General features: G+C 32.8%; 1 protein-coding gene across 21 annotated transcripts in view; it reads left to right on the top strand.

Moving 5' to 3' along the window:
• LOC145291288 (sodium-dependent dopamine transporter-like) overlaps window positions 1-26,685 on the top strand; it is a 458,811-nt gene that overhangs the window by 266,297 nt on the left and 165,829 nt on the right. For 4 of the 21 annotated variants that reach the window (XM_080137406.1, XM_080137158.1, XM_080136987.1 and 1 more), the window contains 3 exons: window positions 2,101-2,130; window positions 14,343-14,375; window positions 20,359-20,394. The exons of 3 other annotated variants lie outside the window; for them this stretch is intronic. In XM_080137406.1, the coding sequence (XP_079993532.1) occupies window positions 2,101-2,130; window positions 14,343-14,375; window positions 20,359-20,394 (99 nt within the window). The remainder of the gene's footprint in view (window positions 1-2,100; window positions 2,131-14,342; window positions 14,376-20,358; window positions 20,395-26,685) is intronic. 14 more of the 21 variants (XM_080137965.1, XM_080137708.1, XM_080137499.1 and 11 more) reach the window with 4 other exon arrangements.

Genomic DNA, 26,685 nt, shown 5'->3' with positions numbered 1-26,685 from the left:
CCTATATTGGCTGTGAACTTACAACACAATAGTAACGACTGAAATGTGAATTATGTTATGCAAGCTTAACAAATTACCACATATAAAGAACACTCGCACATACTCACATTATATATATATATATATATATATATATATATATATATATATATATATATATATATATATATATATATATATAAACCGGCCATTCCGTGTCCAGGCGTTTCCTGGGAAGCAAGAGTAACTAAAAAAAACAGTATATGCCCGAACGTTGATATATATATATATATATATATATATATATATATATATATATATATATATATATATATATATATATATAGTGACACTTTGCACCGATGATTCCTGAAAGGATGAAACACTAGTGTCTCTAGGAATGTAATAATTATTATAGTAAATAATTATATATATATATATATATATAATATATATATGTATGCATATATATATAAGTTTATTTTTATATATGCTAATATATTTCTATGCATAACATTTACTTCGAAACTATTAACCGATCATTAAGAATTTTGGAACTCAATTACAACAACCTTAGGTAACGCATGTCATATTTAGTTTAATGTCGGTTTATTGAAAGAGAATAAAGAGAATTTGAAATCTTTCGTGAGTTACTGCCGATTTATGTGAAATTCTTACAATACATGCAAAACAATAATTAGTAAGCAATTCTCAAATTCCAGTGGATATGATGTTTTAGCGGTTCAGTATAAGCATAGCCTTCCATTTTAAAATTCAACTTTGCAGATTTGAATTAATTTTATCTATCGCGATTAGAAACCATGATTTCCTGAATTTTTCCTTCTTCTTCAACTTAATGCAAAAATTTATAACATTTTTTACAGTATACATGCATTTCAAAACGATGTGATTTTTATTATATGATGTGCGTGTTTTATATATATATATATATATATATATCAACTTCATTTACTCACATAAATTAATATACGAAAGTATAAATTTATGCGTAAACTTTAAGTATTTACTTCAACAGTGCTCAATACGTAGGTAAAGCTAGTTAGTAAGTCATATTTTATTACTTACTATATATATGTGTATATATATATGTGTGTGTGTGTGTGTGTGTGTGCATAATAAACATAAAAGGTGTGGTAGTACGTGCAATACCCTATACTCAGAGCATGGAATAGGGGTACAAGAGTTTATAATAGATGGATAAGTATATATATATATATATATATATATATATATATATATATATATATATATATATATATATATATATATATATATTAGATAGATATATAGATAGATAGATAGATAGTGTTTCCTCCACGTGTGGATCAAAATTGTCTAACGATCGATAGAACAAATTCCACTCGGCAATTTTATTTATCAGGCTCCATTTTAATCGCAAAATTATTTTATACTCTGAGATCTAAACTTCTATAAAATTATATGTTGGACTAGAAATATGAAACCAACGGTAGAAACCTAGACAGATATTAAGACAGATTAATAAGCAGATAGATAGATAGATAGATAGATAGATAGATAGATAGATAGATAGATAGATAGATAGATAGATAGATAGATGGATAGATAGAAAGAAAAGGGTGTTTTTGTGTGTGTTACTCTCCGAGTGCATGCGTATTTAATCCATTAAGATTTATGATAAATTGTTTTTTTTTAATCTCCTCATCGCGCGGATGGATACATAATTTTTATGTTGAAATCGTAATTTAATTAATCTTTAATTGTAACACGCAGACGAGAGATAATTTGAAATGTGGATCAGTCAATTTCGTTAATTCTCATTTTTCTTTTTACTTGATCTTAATTCAGAATTGGAAAGAAAAAAAGTACAAAATAACAAAAGTTAACGAAAAAACGTCTTTATTATGATAAGCTGAACAATGGCTGACTTTTTTTTCTGTTTTCTCTTCAAGACATTTTTCAGAATAGTTCAAAGACACTCCAAAAAGATAAATTTACATCACATAATCGATTCTTGATATCAATTACTGATACTAAGACTCGCCGCCATGTTGATTTATCGATCAAAAATGTTGTTCACGTGAATGTAGTAAAGAACACTTCATTTTGTAATTTTTTCAGCTAAAAAAACAACCGGTTCTACCGCTGCAGGTGAGTCTTGTAGCCAGTGCGTCAATCCGTTGTGACTCAAAAGAAGCACGTTCTCTCACTGACTTAAAATCTGGATGAATACATATATTTATAGAGAGAGAGAGAAATAAAAGGATCATGCCGAGTTATGTGTTCATCAACGTTTCGTCTTTATTTGGAGACTTCCTCTAGATGAAATAAAGACGAAACGTTGATGAACATATAACTACCTTTGGTAATTTTTATTTCTCTGTTTTGTTGGAATACTATTTCAATTATTCTCATATATATATATATATATATATATATATATATAAATATATATATATATATATATATTATATTTATACATATATATATATATAAATATATATATATATTATATATATATATATATATATATACCCGTTCATATACACCTTTCACGATAAAGCTAGAACCCAAAATTAGATAGAATCGAGCAATTGCATCAATAACGACAACGCCAGACCCAAAGTGGTCTTGGATGTACTGCATCTCATCAGACATGCTCCGACATAGGCGCGAACCCAGGTCGTCTAATGTCTAATATATATATATATATATATATATATATATATATATATATATATATATATATGCATAAAAAGTTATAAAAATATACGGAAATGAAAAAACATACAGTATTCCGCGTTTTATCCCCGTAAGTAATTGTCAGGCTAAAATGCATTTCTCTACGAGGGTAAAACGTGAAATTCTCTATGTAGTTTAAATGTCATATATTTTCATAACTTACTACCTAGCTCTACTCATTAAGTGAGCACTGTTGGAGATCTGTACATAAATTGCATCTCCTGTTAACATTTTATGTGGATACATAAATTATATGTATATATATATATATATATATATATATATATATATATATATATATGTGTGTGTGTGTGTGTGTGTGTTAGTGTGTGTGTGTGTGTGTAAATATGTACGTATCTATATGTACACACACACACACACACAGGTTAAGCCATGAGTAACTATATAATTGCATTACGACATATTAAATGTAAGAGACAATAAATATGGAACTATAATATAGAAACTAACAAAGGGTGTACTTAAGTTATGTTTTTTTTGTATAAAATATGTTTATTAAAGTTCTTGTTTCTCTCTATAAAGCGGAATACAATTTGCTTAACTTTGGGCGCAGAATTCTTATGGTATTTACGCATTAGCAGTTCGGATTTGTTTCTTAAATTTAATGATGCTACGAGATTGTGAGTAAACTTTATGATTGAGAACATTCCATAGAAAATGTTGGGGGGGGGGAAACAAAATTTGGCGAATAAAGAAGAACTTACAAAAAAGCAGCACCATAATTTGGTGCTCCGGCTTTTGCAAGTACATACCTCTGCATTATCCTGCTGTTTTAATAATGATAAACTGTTGTAGCAATGCAAATATATAGTTACTTATGACGGATTATATATATATATATATACATATATATATGTGTGTGTGTGTGTATATATGTATATATATGTGTGTGTATATATATGTATATGTATATATATATGTGTGTGTATATATATATATATATGTATGTACAGAGTGACCCCCACAAAACGGGCCTAACTCTTATTAGGCCTCGTTTCTTAGTGTTTTGTCCAAATGAAATGAAACTTTGGTCATAACTAGTTTATTATATTCAAAACATCACATCAAAATACTTTCGCCTTTTTTCTCCGTTCTACAGCATGTTCTAAATGGTCTCTATTTAGCTTTTGTTTTGTTTGGGGGGGTCACCATATATATATATATATATATATATATATATATATATATATATATATATATATATATATATATAATGTTCACAATCAGACAAAATATCGCAGCCCACACAAAGTATGAATGGCACAGAAGTCCTAGACTAGAGCTCTGTGTTTTTTCGGATTGTGGAAATGCGTATCTCATATAGAACATTCAATTTACTATATATATATTAATAACGTTTCCTCTATATTTCAAAACTTTTCCAGGATAATTTATTTGAAAAAAAATAACCCCGAGGAAGTATCGAAATAAAGATGAAACTTTGATGAATATGTAATTAATTTTGGTATTTCCATTTTGAGTTTTTTTTCCTAATCGGATTTTATTTCCATAATTTTTAATATCTATCTATCTATCTATCTATCTATCTATCTATATATATATATATATATATATATATATATATATATATATATATATATAGTGCGTGTATGTCTGTGTGTGTATGTTAAGAGTCCATCGAATAGTATCTGAGTTTTATGAAACCAACAGTTCATTTCACTAGAGACTTGGTAAACCAATGGATCAAAACTTTCATTAGTTATCGAAATATAACATTTATTTTTCATTTAGATCGTTGACCAATGTTTGAGCCGTATTCTACTAGATCTTTAAAATAATTGAAGGCTGGCTCCGTGATACCTGTGATACCATTCGAAGGACTCGTAACTGTACAATATGTAACCCAATCACAAATTCTGCTCTTTTATTAAAATTGCGCACTCTGGTTTATTTTTCTAATGTCACAAATAGTTGTATACGTGTATATAACAAAGACAGAAAAGGAAAAACAATTAAGAACAAGAAGAAAAAATAGAGATTGACCGGTATCATTCAAATCAATGCACCGATGAATCCCTCGTTTGATTTTTTTCTTTCTGTGTTAAATTGTTTTTCTTTTCTTTTTTTTCCGTATCTTTTCGTCTCCAACGCATTTAATTTTATCAGCAAAAGACTTCATCATAAATTAATTAAATAACATTTTGAAATTTACAAAGATTATATGGATACAGTTTGACATAAAATGTTTCCATTCAATCAATTTTTATTAATAAAGACGAAATAAAAAATCGCACCATATGAGTTTATTTGATTATATTGTATGTTTATCCATTTATGGTGATTAATTTTTAATAGAAACAGTGACTGTAGGTGCACAAACACACACACATATATATATATATATATATATATATATATGTATATATATGTGTGTGTGAATACTTTTAATTATCAATATCATAAAGCACATTTATCACTAAAATGACTATATATATATATATATATATATATATATATATATATATATATATATATATATATATATGGTGCTTCTGCATTTACCGACCCGCGACTTTAACGAAGTTGGCTCGCCTAGCAAGTGACGGAAATAATCGGAAAATGTCGACCGTGCGTTCCTCATTTTTTTACAAACGTGCTGTCTGTATTTAGCTCATACGAATCTACAAAGGCTACTTTTTATAAATTGAAGAAAATAAATCATAATTTAATCGCACAGATTAGAATTACAGTTAGAGTAAGATTTTAGGGTTAGGGTTAAGGTTAGGGTTTAGGGTTTAAGGTTAGGTTAAATGCATGCTATATGGACCCGATGTCATCCAAACTGGGCAACTAAAAATGCTCCCCTGATTGCTCTAGTTCTCTCCAAACTTTACAACAAATGCCTTAACGTATCTTGCTTTCCTTACTGCTGGAAAACTGCTTCTGTGGTACCAGTTTTCAAGAATTCTGGCGAAAGAACTACCCCATCTAATTATGGCTCCATTAGCCTCCTCCCACTCGCTCTTCGCCAAAATATTTGAGTCTATAGTTTAAGGTCTAGTTCATCACCTTACAGCTGCTAAACTGCTGACCGATAATCAATATGGATTTATGCAAGCGCGTTCCACAGCAGATGTCCTAACTGTAATCTCTGAACGTATATACCGTTTACTGGACAACGTATGGGAAGGTAGAGCAGTAGCCCTCCATATATCTAAAGCTTTTGACAGTGTATGGCAGGATGATCTAAGGAAAATTAGATCATATGATATCACTAGAAGAATACAGAATGTAACTAAATCCTTCTTAACTAAGGGAAAAATTCAGGTTGTCCTCGACGGTCGTACATCCAAACAATACAATATAAATGCGGGAGTACCTCAGGTGTCTATCCTTGGACCTTTATAATTCCTGATATGCATAAGTGACGTTCCTGATAAAATTGTTTCTGAGATGGGAAGACCTCCAATCCGTAGTGGAATGAGAACAAAAATGGATGGTCACATTCAATGCTGCTAAGACTAAGCTTGCTTCCTTCAATAACTACAAGAAACCTTCTCTACCACCAATAGCAATGGCCAAAACACATTACCTGAAAGTACCTCCTTTAAACTCCTCGGCCTAACGTTCACAGGGAACATGAACTGGAATAGATACATTGAGAGTATTGCTAAGGCTGCTGCGAAGAAGGCGTCTCTTTCTACCGTACTAGAAAACTACTTACGTCTAAAAGTATCCTGTACCTCTATAAGGCCACCATTCGCCCATGTATGGAGTACTGTTGTCACATTTGGGCTGGTACGTCTGCTACTTGTCTCTCACTCCTGGACAAGGTTCAAAAGAGAGTCGCTCACCTGATAGGTCCTGAACTGTCATTGAGGTTTCAGTCTTTGTCCCACCGACGAAATATTGCATCCCTCTGCCTGTTCTACAAGTACTTTAATGGTGAATGTTCTGACAAACTACAAGCACTTGTATCCCCTCGACGTAAATACCCCCGCCAAATTTGACAAGCAGCTCAATCCCACCCAAACTTGACAAGCAGCTAAATCCCACCCCTTCACAGTAGAGATCCCTAGGTGTAAGAAAGCCTTCTATTCCAATATTTTCTTCCCCTTCCGAGATTCTGCTTTCCCAACCGTACTGACATGCAGACGTTCAAGTTAAAGACATCTTGCTACTCATCTCCATTCATAATATCCCTAAACTGATGTCCCCGATAGTAGTCCTCTACTTCAAATAGCACTATGCCTTGTTTGGGGTGAAAATTGAATAGAAAAGTACTTATGTATACATGTATTTATGTATATGTATATATATATATATATGTATTTATGTCAGGTCATGTCATATGCTACTGGTACCATGTAACCCAGTACTACCTGTCTCATGGTCGGGTCACCGGCGACTAAACTGGTTCCCCCACCAGACTTGTTTGGTGAGGAGGGCGGCTAGTCTCCCTGAAGGATTAAAAACAAGACCTTCCAAAGGGCGAATGAACTCTTTTCTGGGTCAACGGCCAACTAGCACCGTGTATATTTGTGTGTGTGTGTGTGTGTGTGTGTGTGTGTGTGTGTGTGTGTGTGTGTGTGTGTGTGTGTGTGTGTGTATTGGGGTAGAGAGGGCTCCCGTAAGCTGTGGTGAAGGCAACCTTTCTAGGAGAAGCAAATCTCTGATTTAAAGAACCATAAAGCGGAAGACCAGTACCCGCATTAAGCTGGTCTGCAGTTTAATTTGTTGCTGGCTATCTTGCTCTTGCTTGTTGCTGGATCTCAACATTTTGAACCGAGAGAGAGACTTAGCTGTCGTACAAAGCTAAGACTCTGTAACATCATATTTGTATAGATACTCCCTCAAACATTTGGAATCATGGATTTTAAATCTCTGAGGGAGTGGCACTCGTCTGACAAGACGTTGCAATCATATATATATATATATATATATATATATATATGCAAGCAGTTCAGATCGACTTTGCTCAGACCCTATGTACTGTTCAGAACTTTATGTGCATATATATATATATATATATATATATATATATATATATATATATATATATATATATATATATATATATATTTAAAAAATTTTACTCATGTCCAGGTAACCTACATCTAAAATTTCAAGTGTTATGCCAAAATTGGCGGAAGAGTTTGGTACAGTCTGTAAAGGTCAACTCTTTCAACTTTGATCTCTTGACAGCCGATATCCGCCATAAAACTGATTAAAATGCTTGCCGCATGCCTGAATACCCGTTATGTGCAAATTTCATATGTTTAGACACAAAATTGGCTGAGTAATTTGCTAGACACCGCAAAGGTCAAATCTTTGGAACTTTGACCCCTTGGCAGCTCAAATTTTCAACCCACACCGATTAAAAAGATTACCCTATCTCTGAATACCCTTATGTAAAACTTCAAATGTTTAGACCAGAAATTGGCAGAGGTCAAAATTTTTAACTTTGACCCCAGTTTTTACCTCTTAACATTTTGGGGAGGGGGGGGCTCAAATCAAATTAAAAAGTTTTATCCATGTCCAAGTAACGTACATATAAAATTTCAAGCGTTTACACCCCAAATTGTTGGAGGAGTTCGGTAGAGTTTTCAAAGGTCAAATCGTTGAACTTTGACCACTTGACAGACAAATTTCTGGCGGAACCCCGATTAAAAAGATTTTCCCAAATCTCAACACTCCTTTTTTCAAATCTCGAGTCTCTAGACCGAAAATTGACAAAGTTATTTGTAGGGAAATGTACACAGACACACACACGCAGACATTTTCACTTTTAGAGATATAATATAGATATAGACATACAGTGATGATCATATTTATTGGCACGGTAAAATAAAAGTTAAATTTTGTCTAATAAATTCTAAAAAAGGGATTAAATTAAAGAAAATAACAAAGTATATTATATATTTTTAACTGGCCTTTCCGATGCAGCAATCGGATTTTAGAAAAAATAAATAACAAAGGAACAACAAACATAATTGCAAAAAACCCTTGTTCAAAATTATTGGCACGGCTTTGTTTTTCTTTTAGTATCAGTATAATATCAATCAATTTCCGGTTTACGTGCTTTCTGAACTTTTTTATAGCCATATTATGCTTGTTTAACGCTAATTCAGTGAATAATTTTTTTCAGATAATTTTTAGATAGCGATTTATTTAAACTATTATAAGTGACTAAATTATAATTTTCAATCGCCATGGTTAAAACTAAGGAACACAGCGAAGACGTCAGGAAGCTTGTTGTAGCATGCCATACCAATGGGGAGGGCTATGATAAGATTTCAAAGAAGCTAAACCTTCCCAAATCCACTGTTAGAGCCATAATAAACAAGTTCAAATCGCAAGGCCACGTTATGAGTTTAGAGGGTAGAGGGAGAAAAAGGATTCTTTCCCCAAGAGATGAACGGAAAATTGTTCGACAAGTAAAACAAAACCCAAGGATCTCTGTTGGGGAGATTGTTGATGAACAGAGCACCTCTGGAGTGAATGTATCTCGACATACAGTTGGTAGAGTTTTGAAGAGAGCTGGTTTAAAAGCATGTCGTCCGAGAAAGACTCCCTTATTGAAGCCTATGCACCTGAAAGCAAGGCTAGCCTTTGCAAAACGTCATATTGATAAAGATGTTGCATTCTGGAAACGTGTTCTATGGACTGGCGAAACGAAAATAGAGTTATTTGGCCATAATAAAGTGTCTTATATTTACAGAAAATCTGGCGAAGCTTTCCTGCCTAAGAACACCATACCCACAGTGAAGCACGGTGGAGGCAGTTTGATGTTTTGGGGATCCTTTGCTGCCTCTGGACCAGGGCGACTTGTTAAGGTCACAGGTAGCATAAAAAAGGAAGATTATGTTAAAATATTGGATGAAAACCTGAAAGACTCTGCTAAAGAGCTCTCACTTGGTCGTCGTTGGTGGTTTATGCAAGATAATGACCCAAAGCATTCGGCTAAACTGACTAAGAAATGGCTTGAGGACAATCATATTAATGTTTTGGAGTGGCCATCACAAAGCCCAGACCTTAATCCAATTGAAAATTTATAGAGAACATTAAAATTGAGGGTAATGCAAAGGAAGCCTAAGAATCTTATTCAATTGGAGGATTATTGTCAGGAAGAGTGGGCTAAAATTACTACTGAAGAGTGCAACAACTTGGTTGTAAACTATGAAAAGCGACTGAGGAAGGTAATCAAGGCCAAAGGCTATACAATTGATTATTAAATAAATCGTGCCAATAATTTTGAACAAGGGTTTTTTGCAATTATGTTTGTTGTTCCTTTGTTATTTATTTTTTCTAAAATCCGATTGCTGCATCGGAAAGGCCAGTTAAAAATACATAATATACTTTGTTATTTTCTTTAATTTAATCCCTTTTTTAGAATTTATTAGACAAAATTTAACTTTTATTTTACCGTGCCAATAAATATGATCATCACTGTATACACATACACACACATACATACACGCGAGATCAATCGTCTATCGTGGATTTTTCTTATTTATTATTTTGCATGTTTGCATTTATCCACACTGAAGGGTAAGATACGTTCCGATGCGAAGAAGTTCGGATCACTATCTATAAAGTTCTACGAGTTTATTTACGAGGAAACAATAAATCAAGAGATACAGCTAAATCTTGTCTTCTTTCGATGGCAAACTAAAACAACGAGTCAGTTTTTAATATAAGGAAAAACAGCTCTCCAAAATAAGATGAAACATGAAACAAAATAACCTAAATCTAGAAAGTTATCTCCTTCGATGACCGATGATAAAAAAAATGGTATGTAATATCAGAACAGTTACTGCACTTTGCTCCTAACTAAATTCATATACAAAATCCTTCGGTATTGTCAGCCATACTTGTTGGCAAATATGACGCATAAATAAACTCTACGGGCTTATCTACGATTAAAGACGGTGATTAAAGACGTCTTCTTAAATATCGCATGTCTTAACAAATATTATACCTGGAGAAACGCAATTCCATTCTCTCAACTCTTAGAAAGTTATACTCCTATGCACCATGGAATATAGAAACCATAATTCTGTCACTTCTGGCACAGTGGGCTTAAATTTCTTAGTAATTTAAATTATTCACATGTACTGTTTTTTGTTTTTCGTTGTTTTTTTTGTTTATTGTTTTTTATTTGTTGTTTTTTTTTTTCGTATTTTGGTTGTTTTATTTTTCATAGCGTTTGAGCTGTTGGAATCTTCAGCTTAATCAAGTGCTGTGTTTTTGTAATTACCAGGTTGTCGGGAAAGTTCGAGTGTTAGCAGTTTGCGTTTCGACGAGTCAAATTATTTAGAGATATAGCACACATATGATTCAAGATGATGACCAAATCAAGACAATATATAAGAATAACTCAGATTACACAATAGCAGGACTAACAGAAAGACTTAAGTAAAAGTAAATTGGTCAACTATAGTTGAGGGCGACGTGAAGGTTCCCTTTACTACATCAATTGCAACAATATTACTCTACTTATTTGTAATCAAAATCCACCATTCATAAGAATTTGATTGAATATTTATTTTTTATCTTCCTTTCATTTTCTTTAAAATTTGACACAAACTTTCCAGACAACCTGATAATATCAATCACGCAACAAAGATGGGAAAATCCGTTTAAAGTATTTTTTTTAGTTTTAATCAAAATGAATGCGTGTATGTGTTAGATACGTTTAATAAATCAGTTGAACGCAAAAGCTTATACAGGGTGTCTCAAAAAGCTGTGTATGGATTTTGAATTGTTTTGATATACGTGTTTTTATTAAAGTTTATGTAATTTAATTAGAACAAACAAACATCATATTATTGTACTGGCACGTCATCTTCTCAAAACAGCAAAGGTTTTCGTTTAGACAAGCTAACAATGCGAATGACTTCCTTTAATATTTGTAAGCATTAACATTTAACTACCGCCTTTAATTTTTTTAACACGCCACATGGAAAGGCTGTCAATTTTATGAAAAAGGAACGATAAAGAAGATAAAATTATTTCAAAATAATATAATTAAATACAAACACACACATATTGTGTGGAATGATAAAGTTGTGACTCTAGAGAAAACACTACTACATTTTAAAAACTTTTATTGAAAAAAAGCAATTCAGGTAACTTGATTATGTAGTAGATCTTAAATCTATTCAGTGTAATCGCCTTCAGCCTCAATCATCGTCTCGATACTGGTCGGAAACTGGGAGCATTCCTTTTCCACAAGCACGTCAAGAGCTCGGCGAATTCTCGGACGATGGCTGCGATGGGTTGGCTTTGATGTTATGGAAGGTCATGCTGATGATGTTCTCAACGCATGTCCAAAGGAAGTAGTCCAGCGGGTACAGATCATGAGAGAAGAGAAAAAAGACGTAGCACTTTTTCTGAAGCTAAGCCTGGGTCACTTTGAACTTGTGGGCCGGCGCCGAGTCCTGCTGCCACACCCAGGATCTGCCAGCGGCCACGTGATTGCACCAGGAGATAACCACACTCTTCAGCACACCCAAGTATACTTTGGTGTTGACTTTCAAACTGACTTCGATGGTGTGAGGTGGCATGATATGGCTGTCACTTGAAACCACATCAAAGACCATAACCGTGACCGGAAACTTTGTTTTCCTCACTCTGAACACATTTCTGTTATTAGTGGTAATCCAGCGATACATTTTGAGGATACCGGCGAATGGTTCTGTTGTCATAACGGGGATCGATAGAGAGCATGAGTTGTACAGCGGCGTATCTCTGATCTCGCACGTTGAACATTGTGTTGCTTTCAGACATGATGGAAGGCTCCTCTTGCAAAAAAAATTACAGTTTTCATCAAACTGAAATGGAACTATATTGTCTTTTCTATGGCGATAATTTTATCGAACCTCCTTGTGTGTGCGCAGCTTTTTGTTTATAAATCTATATCAGTCAAGCAAATAGGGAAAAATCTCACTTTGTATATAAGATATGCAATCATTTTACGATTATATATATATAACATTCCCCCGTTAATAATAATATCACTTTTATTGTTTACTGTAAAAAAGCTTCTAATCTTATACGTGACCGCATAATTGATTATTACTCATTACTTATATATATATATATAAATATATATATATATATATATATATATATATATATAAATTTCCACACAAGTTAAACTCAGTAAACATCAATAAGCTGCCTAATTTCAAAGTTTTCAATTTTATACTGACTAGTATTTTCTTTATTTGCCGTTGTTACATTTTCCTCTGGAGAGAGAAGTATAAAATTTTTGAAACTCCATGGAATAAAGAAAAAAGCTTATACTATATTCCCCGTATTTGTACATTTGATGATCCAATAAATAATGTAATATTTTATTGTTCGTCATTTAATTTTTTGTACATTAATGCTCTATCTAGAATACTGAGAATTTCCTTATTAAGATAAGACTTAATAGAAAAAAAAATTTTTTATAATATTATTTTAAATTTCAAATTGCATATTATAACTATAATAGGGACAATATTAAAAACATATAAGATGTGTGGGATCTGAACTCCATTCAGTTGAGCAAATTTTACATCCGTAGCATTCGCTGGTATTCATACAGGTTTATATTGCTCAGCTTTTATATTTGTAAAAATATTTTTCTATCCATCAGAATACAGCTAAAGGTAAAGCATTAAAACAAATGACTTTATTTAACACGAAATATATTAAATGTACAATCATATTTACAAAAAACACATTAACCTTTGTTATAACGTGAGGAATATATAGATATATACGTATTACTGTTAATTATAGACCTGACTATATAAAATAAATAAATACCCATTTACCTTTATTATCAAGTGTAGCATCTAAAACTTTACAGTGAAATACACATTTAGTGTTTATGATCTATCTAGTTGGGCTCCTCGTCCGGACCAATCTCTACCCCCTCTCTCTCTCTCTCTCTCTCTCTCTCTCTCTCTCTCTCTCTCTCTCTCTCTCTCTCTCTCTCTCTGTCTCTCTCTTCTATCAGCTGCCTCAGATCTAATATTTATTATAGAAAGAATTATATGAAAGATAAGAAGCAAATGCACCTTATTCTTTATTATAAAGTGGAAATTACAAAAGTATATAAATACACAACGGTTGTCATTATAGTGAAAGATATAAAAGTCTTGAAATATATACTCGTTGATCTTTATTATATAGTACGCTATATAAAATATGCAAATAAATATATATTGGTTTTTATTATCGAGTGGTGGATGTAAAAATATGTAAACACACTGACAATGGTCTTAATTACAAAAGAGATGATAACAATTGTACACTAGTTTGAAATGAGTATACATCTTTTTGAGGCACCCTCTTTTTGTCTTGAGGAGGAAAACTCAACCAAATAATTTTGTTTTGTTATTATATAACAGACACATTATATTTTGTAATTAAATTGTTTATTATTATTATTATTATTATTATTATTATTATTATTATTATTATTATTATTGTTGTTGTTGTTGTTGTTATTATTATTATTAGTAGTAGTATTATTATTTATCTATTTATTCATTCGTTTATTTATTTTGATGTGAAATGAACACGCCTGTTGCAAGATTGCAACTTCCGCGCGCAATTCTAAATGTTTGTGATTTTTTCAGCGTCTAAGGCCAGAGGAAGTACAGGGGCCGTAGGTGAGTGTCTAAAAGCGGAATTTGTCGATCCCATGTTGTCATCACTTAATGTCGTCTAAAAAAACTTTCTATCTCTCGTTCGCTCTATCAATCGAAAATCAAATATAGTATTTTATATAGTCACTTTATACTGTATTTCTCGTTATCTCAACTAATCGAATGCATATATGGTGTAATGTAGATCTGGCGTGTCACGTTAAAGTTGTGTCGGAGTTGCTGATTCACTTGCATAAAGATCTTTTAACCCATCAATGAAGCTTTATTTCGCTGCATACTACTTTTGATATGATATCCTTTTGAGGACTAAATATATATTCGGAACCACAATTATGTTAGAACTTGCAAATGACAAATTTAACCTAATATCGTATCTGATCTAAATTTCATGCAGACTCCACCGGGACTGTATTTAAATCCAATATCAGTAAATACTTGTCACCATAAGTAATTAAACTTTGTTCATTCCAGCAATCATTTTTTATCATCTAATAATATTCTTCACCACTAAACTGGCAATTAATCAATCTCACAAATCTTTATTTTCTAATGGCTTTTGACTTTTATATGAAAAATCCTTATTCTCCGACCTGGTGTTACCAGATCAGGATGTCTAAAGATATTGGCTTCTTGGTCTAAAATACACTAAACATTGATGTTATTGTTTTTCATCTTTGCAAAAAAAAAAATAAATAAATAAATAAATAAAAACACCAGTTTTCCTCTAAAAACAACCAAATCAAACATATATATAAGATATAAAAAAAAAACTTGAAACGTGAAAATTGTTTCCAAAATTACTGGATTCAGCATTAAATAACCCCAAAAGAGTTGATATGCCGTAAACGAAACAACGTAATAATCAAACAATCCTCCAAGCTGTTGGGAGAATAATAATAATAATAATAATAATAATAATAATAATAATAATAATAATAGATTTTCGTACCAGTTGGGATACGTCCTACACAATCAGTGGCTTTGTTGCCGGAGCGGGGAGAGGTATGATTGTGGTCAGTCGTAGGAGATCCAGCCTCCCAGGCTTTACCTTATCTTTCAAAAGATTGCTCATTACATAAAGTGCCTCTAAAAGCGACTACCGATAAAGCTGCTCAGGCAATTTTATAAATCAAAGTGAACTTATTCTATTCTTTGCTTGTTAGAACATTTAGCCCGCTGACCTAGTGACTAACCTATTGCAGAGAAATATAATCTTTTTTTTTATTTAACTAATCTTGTAGGAGAAACACTTTTAATCTTCTAATGTGAAGCCAGCAACTAAACTTGATTTAGTACGACATGAGTATAGACCCATTATTCAAGTGGAAGATTTCATCTTCACATTAACTGCTACGAAACACTGACGATTGTTGTATGAAATTTGGATATAAAGCTTTATCATTATCGTATCACAAACGAATTTACGTGTATATTGATAACACCACGTGTCAATCAATATGTTCGTGTTGTGCACATCTTGACTGAATCCACTGAAGCACAAAGCTCACCTATAATAAATGGCACACCGCCAAAATCTAATAAGTAATACACGGCTCACACATAATGAATAGCACAACATAATAAGTAGCACCCCACGAGAATACAATAAAGAACATACTGAAAAATTATAATAAATGCTACATTCTTACAACATAACAGGCATAACCAAATTATAATATATGGCTCACTGTTGAAATCTGGAAGAAGACACACACTCAAAATATAATAAATGCCACACTGAAAAATTATTATAAATGGTACGTTTTTACAATATAATAATCGGGACATTTCCAAAGTATAATAAATGACATTTTATCGAAGTCTATTAAATAACACGCTGCCAAGATATAATAAATGTCACACTGTAAACATTATAATAAATAGAGTACACTCTCACAGTATAATAACCTGCGCATTCCCAAATTAAAATAAATGACACATTTCCTAAATCTAATAAATGATACACTGCAAAAATATAATAAATGGCACACTGAAAAATTTAATAAATAGTACACTCTCACAATACACTCTCAAAATAAAATAAATTGCCAATTGCCAAAACCTAATGAATGGTAGACTTTCTGAGTATAATAAATGGCACATTTAAAAATTACAACAAATGATACACTCTCGCAAAATAATAAATGGCACATCCCCAAATGATATTAAATGGCATACTTTCTAAATCTATTAAATGGCACACAATCAACATATATTAAATGGCATACTGAGAAAAATGTAATGAATGGTACTCACTTACTGGGACACTCCCAAAGTGATATAAATTACATACTATTAAACTGATATAAATTACATACTATTAAACTGATATAAATTACATACTATTAAACTGATATAAATTACATACTATTAAACTGATATAAATTACATACTGTTAATAAATGATACACGGCCAAAATATAATAAACACGTGACACTCAATCCTTGCGATGCATATAGATTTTCGCTTCATTGCTCCTTCTTATACGGTCCTCAATTTTCGCCATATCTCGAGATCGGACCAATTTATTCTTTTTTGCCCCCTTCTGAATTAATTCTATCTTGTTACCATAACAACCTAAAACCATAACAAATATGTCAATCGTTAGATCTGCTTTCGACTAAGAAATAGAATTGTTCGACTCTTCCTAAGGCGCTTGTTAGCAGGTACTTATGTAAAAAAAAAAAAGTATGCAGACAGTTTTTATTCTGTTAAATGCTACCGATTTGGAAATTTAACAAACTTAATAAACCTAGGCGGTTCATTCTGATCTGCGCCGATCATGCACTCGCCAGCAATGGCAGATCGAATTTAAAAATGCGCGACCGGTCGCTAATATAATGCTTAGCGCTTGTTTTAAAATTTATTTTGCAGCCGTCTATTTCTAATATATTCTATTTTCTCTTAACATCAAATTATAGTGGCAGCGCACATAGGCGCCATACTTTACACTTGACTCCGAGCAGAAAGCAGCTCATAGTCCAAGAGATGTATGTCTACGGAACTAAATGCGAACAAGTTTATTTTCAGAATATCCCCATTATGTTTTTTTGAATAACATATAAAAATTTACAAGTTGCAAATATGCTTTAGTCGCCATCTTGAAAATTACCACCTTTCTGTGGTAGACCTTTGGTAAATTATTAATCAACCTAGTTTTTCTGTTCCGTTTTCACCAATAAGCAATCAAAAGACTAAAATAATTACCGTAATTGCATACATGCGAGCGTGTGTTTATACTGTCTTTTTATGGTCACTTCTCCTCCTCATCGTCGTTTCATGAGTGGCTATGATCGTCTCGGCTATTTAACTCAAACGTATAAAACTTATTATGCCACGGTTTTATTAAAGAGAATGGACTTAGAAGAGAGAGAAAGCTACATAACTAAATTTATTTACTTTTTAAATAAACAAACTTACTAAGGTAAAAAAATGAAAGACGCAGAGGAACAAAGATCCGAGTTAATATTTAGCTTAGATTATTTTTACCATATTAGGCGCATCTCGTCCGCATGCATCCAATGGAGAGATTACACTGAAAACCATTAACAGTCTCTCGTGACATTCGTCATATCCTCACATCGTTCGACTATGTTTTATCTACGACCTTTGTTATCTAACACATGGCTTCAACTTTACGTCACCAGTGTGTCGATACAATTCTGTTTACAGATTCGATCGTCATGTCATGCATTAAATTGTCAAAATTTACATTAGACAACGTACTTATTGGCGTAGGATCTCTACTATGTAACATTTCTCATCGCTCTATCTTCCATCATGTTTGCTGGGTCTTCACATGTGTATTTCGAGTTGCTTGAAACATGTTCTGTGCGGTTTTCCTACTGAATCACACTTCATCATTAGCCCTCTAGCAATGTTCATCATTTTGTTTTAATCTCTGATTCAGTCTGAGATCTGAGGAAGGTACGACATACAGTTGCTCTGTTGTGCGGTTATATCACCAGTACACATTAAAAGAAACTCTTAGCATTCTGGTGTGCACGCTCTTAATTTTATTCTCCAATCTTTTGGTAAAAAGTCCAAGTGTGCTTTTGTGTCCAAGAACTGATGTAACCATGACGTTAAAGAAGTCATATTTGATATTGGTAGAAAGATTTGACTTCCAGTTCAGGTTTCATCTTGCCCAGTACAGGCGAGACTTTGAAGATTCGCATATTTCATTCATCTTCTGTGAACGTACGTTTGCTTTGCAAATATACTACCAAGATAAGGAAACTCACCGACGTTTTTAAGACAAGTCCCATAGATATATTTCAAGGCTATTATCATAATGTATTATTAGAAAACTAAATACTACAAAGTAATATTGTTTATAATATTTTTCATAGTAATAAATTAAGTAGTTAATTAGTAATGAATTAATTTATTAATTAGGCCTATAATCATGATAACACCTTGAACTTGTCCATTATTTAACTACAAAATCTACTGCCTTTTTCATATAGGTAAAATACACGTTCGTGTAGTCATTCTGGTAAATAGGAACTACTTCGCCTGTGAACACAAACCTTTTTGAGTTCTGATAAAGTATTGCTCGGTTTATCCTAAGCACTACATTATTCGGAAGACAGTTGATATGCCGATCACATGAAGATCCTTAACGGGATATACTGGCTATTTTCGTATTCAACTAGAGTGTTAACATGTTAAAATCAAGATTGTCTGCTCTTTTTGATTCCCGGTTTTTGCCCCACAGCTGGGACGCCAGTGACAAGCAAAATATTGTTCCATCTGATTAATTATATTCCTCTCATATACCGTGAAAGCAACCTCTTTTCTCCATGTTAAGAAAGGCTTTCTGTCTGCTGGACCATATTTCATTATCCAGCCAAATGAATAGCAGATACGGAAAGTAAAAAAAAACAAACAATCTTTCCGATAACCTCTCCGCTTATTAGCCTTCTGCTACATTTTACTGCAGTGGAAAGTAATTAAATCATACCAGCTCCTGTATATAAAACTCGGTGGTTACAAATCTGTAACTACAATAAAGAATCCTATGTCGATCTGTTCCGACCAGATATCAGTGGGTGATAACAGATCGATTTCATATTATAAAATTTATTAACAAAGAAAAAGTATTTTAAGAATTTCAGAATCGCCCATCGTTCGGGAGAGTAGAAAATTGATCTTGTGTTGACTTTCAGCAACCTCATTACTCTCGCTTCCGTTATTTTCTCCTTTAGTTCACATATTTTATGAATGATGTTTCTGACTAAGGAGAAGAAATGCTGTTTTGTTAATCAGAATCTATTTATCTAAGAATTACCGTTGGCTAGTTTGTTTGTTTTTTTTTAACTTGAAGTAATGTTTTTTCTTTTCTACGTGCTCTACAAGTTTTTATCATTAAGCAAGTCTTACAAAGGCCACTGCATTTTGTCGAGTGAACCACATTGAAGCGCTTAATGCAAGAATTATATTTGAGGGACAGATTCAGAGCAACTTCTGTTGCACAGAGACCCTTGACTGTAAAATTATAATCGAGGACCCATTCTCGATTACCAATCCAGAAGAAACTCGACTATTTCGGTGGTCTTTTATCTGTCGGGCTAAAAAAATCCAAATAATACAACACTGTTGATAAACTCACACACGATAATTAGATTAAGAGCAATTGCATTTTAGACGCCATTTTTGAAAATTAAAGACTAAAAACTTGGAGATATTTTATATGTTATTCAAAAAAAGAAAAAACAATTAATTGCTTGTTAGCATTTCGATGTGATTAAACGTACTAATGCTTCAAGACTAAAACTGATGAAGCGCGACTTCTAATCACTTTCTTTCTAAAAAAATTAAAGGCCTACAGATTCTTTTGCAGAATTCATGTTTTCTTTTTCCTTTTCTTTTTCACGACCATGTCTACATGTCTTTTTGTCACTTATTTCATTCTGTCTTTCTTTCTCCACTAACTTCCTTTTTCTCTTCTCCATCTCTCTGGTCGTCTTCTGACATATTCAGCCGATTCATGTGCAGTGAGCGAAGCATCTAACAACGGTAGGTCACCCCCAGCATACATGAACTTGTTCTGTAGTTGCTTATAGAACAACCTTTGTATTTCCTTGGTAGTATGTGCAAGTAGTCCACATTTGCTATTTTTTTATGATAATAAATAAAATCGTGTTCATTTATTTCTCCTAAGAATATGAATTTTCAAGAACCATTCATCGAGAGGATAACGTTAAAGTTAAAGTGCCGAGATGGTGGCTAAGTTGTTAACGACACGGACTGAAAACCTAGGTGTGTCAAGTGTGGATCTAGTTGGTTCTAAACACTTTTATAAAACTCTTATCTTACTTTGAGTTTAACCTTCTAGGAAGGAGCTAAGTAAAGTTCAAGTTTAATAATTATTCCCGCAAAATACCATCCTTGAAATTGTTAAAAAATAAATGAACAGAAACCATCAACTATTATAAAGTTTTTCTACCTCTTATTATTATGGTAGTCCGTATTTATTTATTTTTAAAATAACAAATAAAACTCTATTTATTTATTAGTCAAGATTTTTAGTCGCGTGCAAGCGACTCTATAAGTCACTCCGTCGGTCGGTCGGTTGGTCGGTCGGTCGGTCCGTAACACTTTTGTGCTTGGCCTTTTTGGTTAAGATCAAAGGTCTGTTGTTAATAGATGCTGTTCTTAACTTTTTAAGCTTTTCTTGGCTTTTTGACCAAGATCAAAGTATAGTATTGGAATTTTTTTTTTAATTGTAATTTTTTCTTTAAACAAAATAAATTAAATATAAAGATCAAAGTATAGTATCTGGTCTTACTTCATGCTGTGCTTATTGTGATATAACACACTTTTCTTTATTAATTTAATGAAAAATGATCACCCACTTTACAACCAGTCAGTCTCAAAGCCATTCAAGTCATTCTCATGATCATTCAAGTTGTTTTTGAAGAATTCCAGTTATTTTTTAAGCATTCAAGTCATTCTTAATGTCATTCAATTCATCCTTAAGTTCATTAAAGTCATTCTTTTTTTTATTATATTTTCATCCCAAACAACGCAAATTGCCACTTTGATGTAGGGGGCTACTATCAGGGCCAACAACTACTGTGGTACTATGTAGGAATTTGGGCAGCAAGATGTCGGTTCACGTTACACTTGAACTTCTGCACGTCAGTACTGTTGTGGAAGCAGGGACCTGGAATGGAATTGCAGAGTCTAGCGGTTCTGGAGAAGAAAATATTGGAGTAGAAAGATCTTTTACATCTAGGGATCTCTACAGTGTGAAGGTGGGATTTAGCAGCCTGTCGGGTTTGTCGATGGTGCTCACGTCGTGGGGGCTCAAGTGATTGCAGTTCGTCAGAGCATTCACCACTAAAATACTTGTAGAACAAGCAGAGGGATGCAACATTTCGTCGATGGGACAGAGGCTGAAGCTTAGATGCTATTTCAGGGCCTATCAGGTTTGCGACTCTCTTTTGAGGCCTATCAGGTTTGCGACTCTAAAATCTTTAAGTCATTTCAGCCCATTTTCGGTCATTTTAGTTTATCTTTAAGAATTTCATGTTAATCCTACATTCACGCATTCATTCATTACACGAGAGCACGCGACTAATGGCTATCGGCATTGTTCCTTTTAAATTCTGGCTCCAACTGTCAATTTTGGCTGGATAGTAAGACATCGTCAAACGGAGAAGTAATCCATTTTTAACATTGGGAAAAAAGGAGGATTTCATGTGTTTAAGGGAAGGATACTCATTAATCAGAGGGGACAATTTCTTGCTTGTCAGCATCGTCCCCTCTGCGGAGTAGAAAATGGAAGTCAAAAGGAACAGACAATCTTGACTATAGACAAATTGCCTGATAAGAAGATAAATTTTCAGTTACCATTCATCAAGAGAAAAATTTTAAGTTCAAATTTAAAAAGCAATGATATCCAAAAAAGCCACAAAATCCCGACTAAAATTCACAATCATGTTTGCGATGGAACCATATTTGGTATAAGTGCACTCCAGTCTATGTTTGACTTGTTTTATCTTTAAATAGACACCATGTGAAAAATTGTCGATAACTCCGAAGTTTTATCAGACTTAATTCCAGTAAGTAAAATGAGTCCTGTCTCCATTCTATATTTTTGTTTTGGTTACTAGAAATCTTCCGATAGCCTCACTTCCGATATTTCTTTTGTGCCTACCATAGTAGCTGCGTAGGACTACATCACCAAGAACTGGATTCACTCTTTTCTTATCTTCTAATATCCCTTTCCAACCTTAGAATTAGTTGGTTTTAGGCTCTTGAAACAATGCAGAAAACGGTGGGCAACTCATACCTAGATAGATGTGGAAAGGTTGTACTAACCGCCACATTAGCATTTTATTTGTTTCTGTAATCTCTGTTTGTTTGGGTTTGGGGGGTAAATTTATTAATACACCATCACCTACCATTAATTTATTAATACACCTTCATCTACCATTAATTTATTAATGCACCATCATCTACCATTAATTTATTAATATACCATCATCTACCATTAATTTAATAAGACATCATCACCTTCCATTAATTTATAAATATACCATCATCTACCGTTAATTTATTAATACATCATCACCTACCATTAATTTATTAATACACCATCACCTACCATTAATTTATTAATACATCATCACCTATCATTAATTTATTAATACACCATCAACTACCATTTATTTATTAATATACCGTCATCTACCATTAATTTATTAATACACCATCAACTACCATTTATTTATTAATATACCATCAACTACCATTAATTTATTAATACACCATCATCTACCATTAATTTATTAATACACCATCAACTACCATTTATTTATTAATATACCATCATCTACCATTAATTTATTAATACACCATCATCTACCATTAATTTATTAATACACCATCATCTACTATTTATTTATTAATATACCATTATCTACTATTTATTTATGAATACACCATCACCTACCATTAATTAATTAATACACCATCAACTACCATTTATTTATTAATACACGATCATCTACCATTAAATTATTAATATACCATTATCTACCATTTATTTATTAATACACCATCATCTACCATTAATTTATTAATACACCATCACCTATTAATTAATGATATTGTGCATATATTTTTACAAATAAAACATATCACTAGAAATAATGTTAAGAGAATGAATGCAATATTTTGATGACTAGAACTACTTTAGAGAATAGAGGATGACTGCAGACTATTATTTTATCTCATCCAATCGTCATGTTTTATTTAAAGAAATAAACTTTTTATTCTAAAATTTGAGATAAACAGATCCTCTCTTAGCATTGCTTTCGGCTTCTGTTCTGGAACAATCTGGAGATTGTTTTAATAGACATTATGTTTGAGATAATCTCCCGGATAAAAATCGTGGAGGAGGTGGTCTCATAAGAACAGAAAAATCTACAACATTGGAGGAAGAGTTAATACCTGAGATGATGTTCTCACGATGGATCAACATATGCTACACTACATGTTTAGCGTCACATGCTCTATGATATATCTTTCCCACACATGTGGTCATCATTGTGTGTGTTGTGCCAGAATATGTGCACCTCTGCATTGCAGGCACATCTGGATATGACTCTTTAAATTGCCACTGTTATTTTTTTTAAAATAATCTGGGGATTGTTTTGATAAACGGTGTCTTTACAGATAAAAATCTTGATTCTTTTCATCCGGTGTGCAACAGAAAAATCACATCATCCCCTTTTTATGGAAACAATGATGAACAAACCTTGACACGATGGATAAAATCGCCATCAAAACTGACACACTCCTCACTTGGTACTGCCCTTATTTGGCTACAATTATTATATTCAGTTTAAGAATAGTATTGTGATGTTTTGTATCAACATCCCCTATGCTATTTTACCTATGCATGTTGCTGTATCAAAGGTTAACCACCTGAACCCTGTTGACTCTCGCGTTATGAAATTGTTAATAAAATCCACAACTCTATCTGCAATCTAGCCATATATTATATAAAATAACTTTCTGTTTATACTTGAATGTTCCCCTACTTTATATTCGTCTAATACATGCATGTTTAATGTACGCACTTGATAATCATTGGCGAGTAAATAATGACATGTTATATGCTCATTATCAATACGTTTAAACATATACAATACACAGATAAAATAAATAGTTCTTTTAATCCATAAAATAAACATTACGTTAGAAAATTATTAAAACGGTTTGCTACTCCAGTCCACAAAACGTCGCTTTACAATAATATATAAGCAAGCATACCTTCTGTTACACTCCTTCTTTCAAATATCGGATGGCATGCGAATCAACACACAGACAGTTTCTTTCATTCCAGCTTTATTTCGAACTTCATTCCCCCGGGGTTATCGGGATACAACTTCAAGCTCTCCTCGCTAGCCATTGCATCTTTAAATATGCTATCTCCTATCGCCTCCCAAGGACCAAAACCTCTCGCAAAAACTGTCACCAAGCGAACAACTCCCCCTTCAAGTAAAAACTCAATCCCTCCCGATTCGTTCGTTACCTATATATATAATCAACTCGTTCTTTGAACTCTCTCGATGCTATACAATTGTGTCATTCTTTGATATCTGAGATCAGCCTATTTATTAATCGTATTGGTTATATATTCTATTTGCTTTCAAATTCTTAATTTTTATTTGTTTAAAATCTATATATTTCAAATTCCTCATTATTAGCTGTGTTAAATGTATATTTATTCAGTTAACCATAGTGCAGTGGCTCAATGTATCACATAGTTATGAATGTAAAAACAGTCTTTTATTTTATTGGTGTCCAGTTATGAGCACACTTTGATACGAGGTGCAACATTTTCACTGACTCTGACATTCATCACATTGATTTCGATGATGTTTTACTTAAATTCAAAAGTTGGGGATTGGTTTTATTGACATTATCTTTAAGATCATATTAAAATCTAGGAGCTTTAATTATCTAAAAAAGAAAAAAATGTTTTAAATACTCAAATGGTGCATGGAGTACGGAATCTGCTCTAGAAGAATCGACAAATTAAACATCTTATCGCCCTTGAACGCCTACAAGACCAATGTAATCTCTCTATTCGTTTCTAACGCAAAATGATATGATGATTACTAGACAGTGTTTCACTGCCGATTTCGATGTATCCAGAGGAGTGTCGCTTTCTCAATCAAGATGTCTGGGTCTTGGAATAGACTTCAATGACGCAAGAATTTAACGCAAAAATGGGCAGATATTGGCCCACTGTATCCTCTTCTGTATACATTTTCACTTTCCCGCATGACAACTTAAGCCTTCCTGTTGTATTACTTGCCATATTTATTGAATTAAAAAAAAAACGATTATGAAAAAGACCACTTGAAATGCGAAATGGGATAACTATTAAGAGTTACACAAACCGTGATCAGACTATATAAAAGACAACAGAGACCAGAGCAAATGTAGATTATGTGTACAAAGAGACGAAACGGTAAACCACATAAGAAAATGCAGCAAGTTTGTTCTAAATTAGCTCTTTTCTGTCGATCTGTACAGTCGTTTCGCGACATAACTGTAGCATACTTGTTGTTTTGGGTTTTTTTTTTCGAAATTAATTAAATTGAATTAAAAATGTGAAGTCTATTGAGAATCATGCCTCTGGCTGGTGAGATGTTAATCGATGATTCCATAGGTGGCAATGAAGGAGGGTGGGAACTATGTATAATAATCACATTTATATATTCCAAAAAATTAAAAGACTTTGTCTGCAAAGCGTTGCGATAATGAACATATTTCTTATTTTAGATATTTTTATATTTCTTATATTCATGTTATCAACAGGAAATATGAATTGCTTCCAAAACTTTTAAAGGAAAAAGTTGCCGAGCATAACCGTAGGATGGCTAAGTGGCTTACGACACTAACTGCAAACCTGAGTGTGTACAGATCGAATCCTGATCATCCCAGAGAAACATTTTCATTAGACCCACATCTAACCTCCTATTTAACCTCCTGGAGAAGTACTAAAAGAAAAGATTTATACAGAAGTCATCATTGTACAGACCAATACTATCGAATATTACTTTTTCATTCTTATGAGTCAAGGCTTAGCAAAGCTTGAAACTCACGCAAGCAATAGAGTAAATAAGATTGCTAGTTTAACTATGGACAAAATATTGATTGAATACATTCGGTTAAATAATAATTACTTGATTATTCAAGTAGAAAGCTCGACAAGAATTTGTTAAAATTTGACTTAAAAACGACTATGTTGCAGCCAACTGGAAAGCAGCCCCACGGTATTGT

Source organism: Euprymna scolopes, chromosome 1, assembly GCF_053919585.1.
Source record: "Euprymna scolopes isolate OS-2025 chromosome 1, ASM5391958v1, whole genome shotgun sequence".
NCBI classification, from domain to species: Eukaryota; Metazoa; Mollusca; class Cephalopoda; order Sepiida; family Sepiolidae; genus Euprymna; species Euprymna scolopes.
The sequence above is the reverse complement of the archived record's forward strand: the minus strand, read 5'-3'. Positions and strand labels throughout refer to the sequence as shown.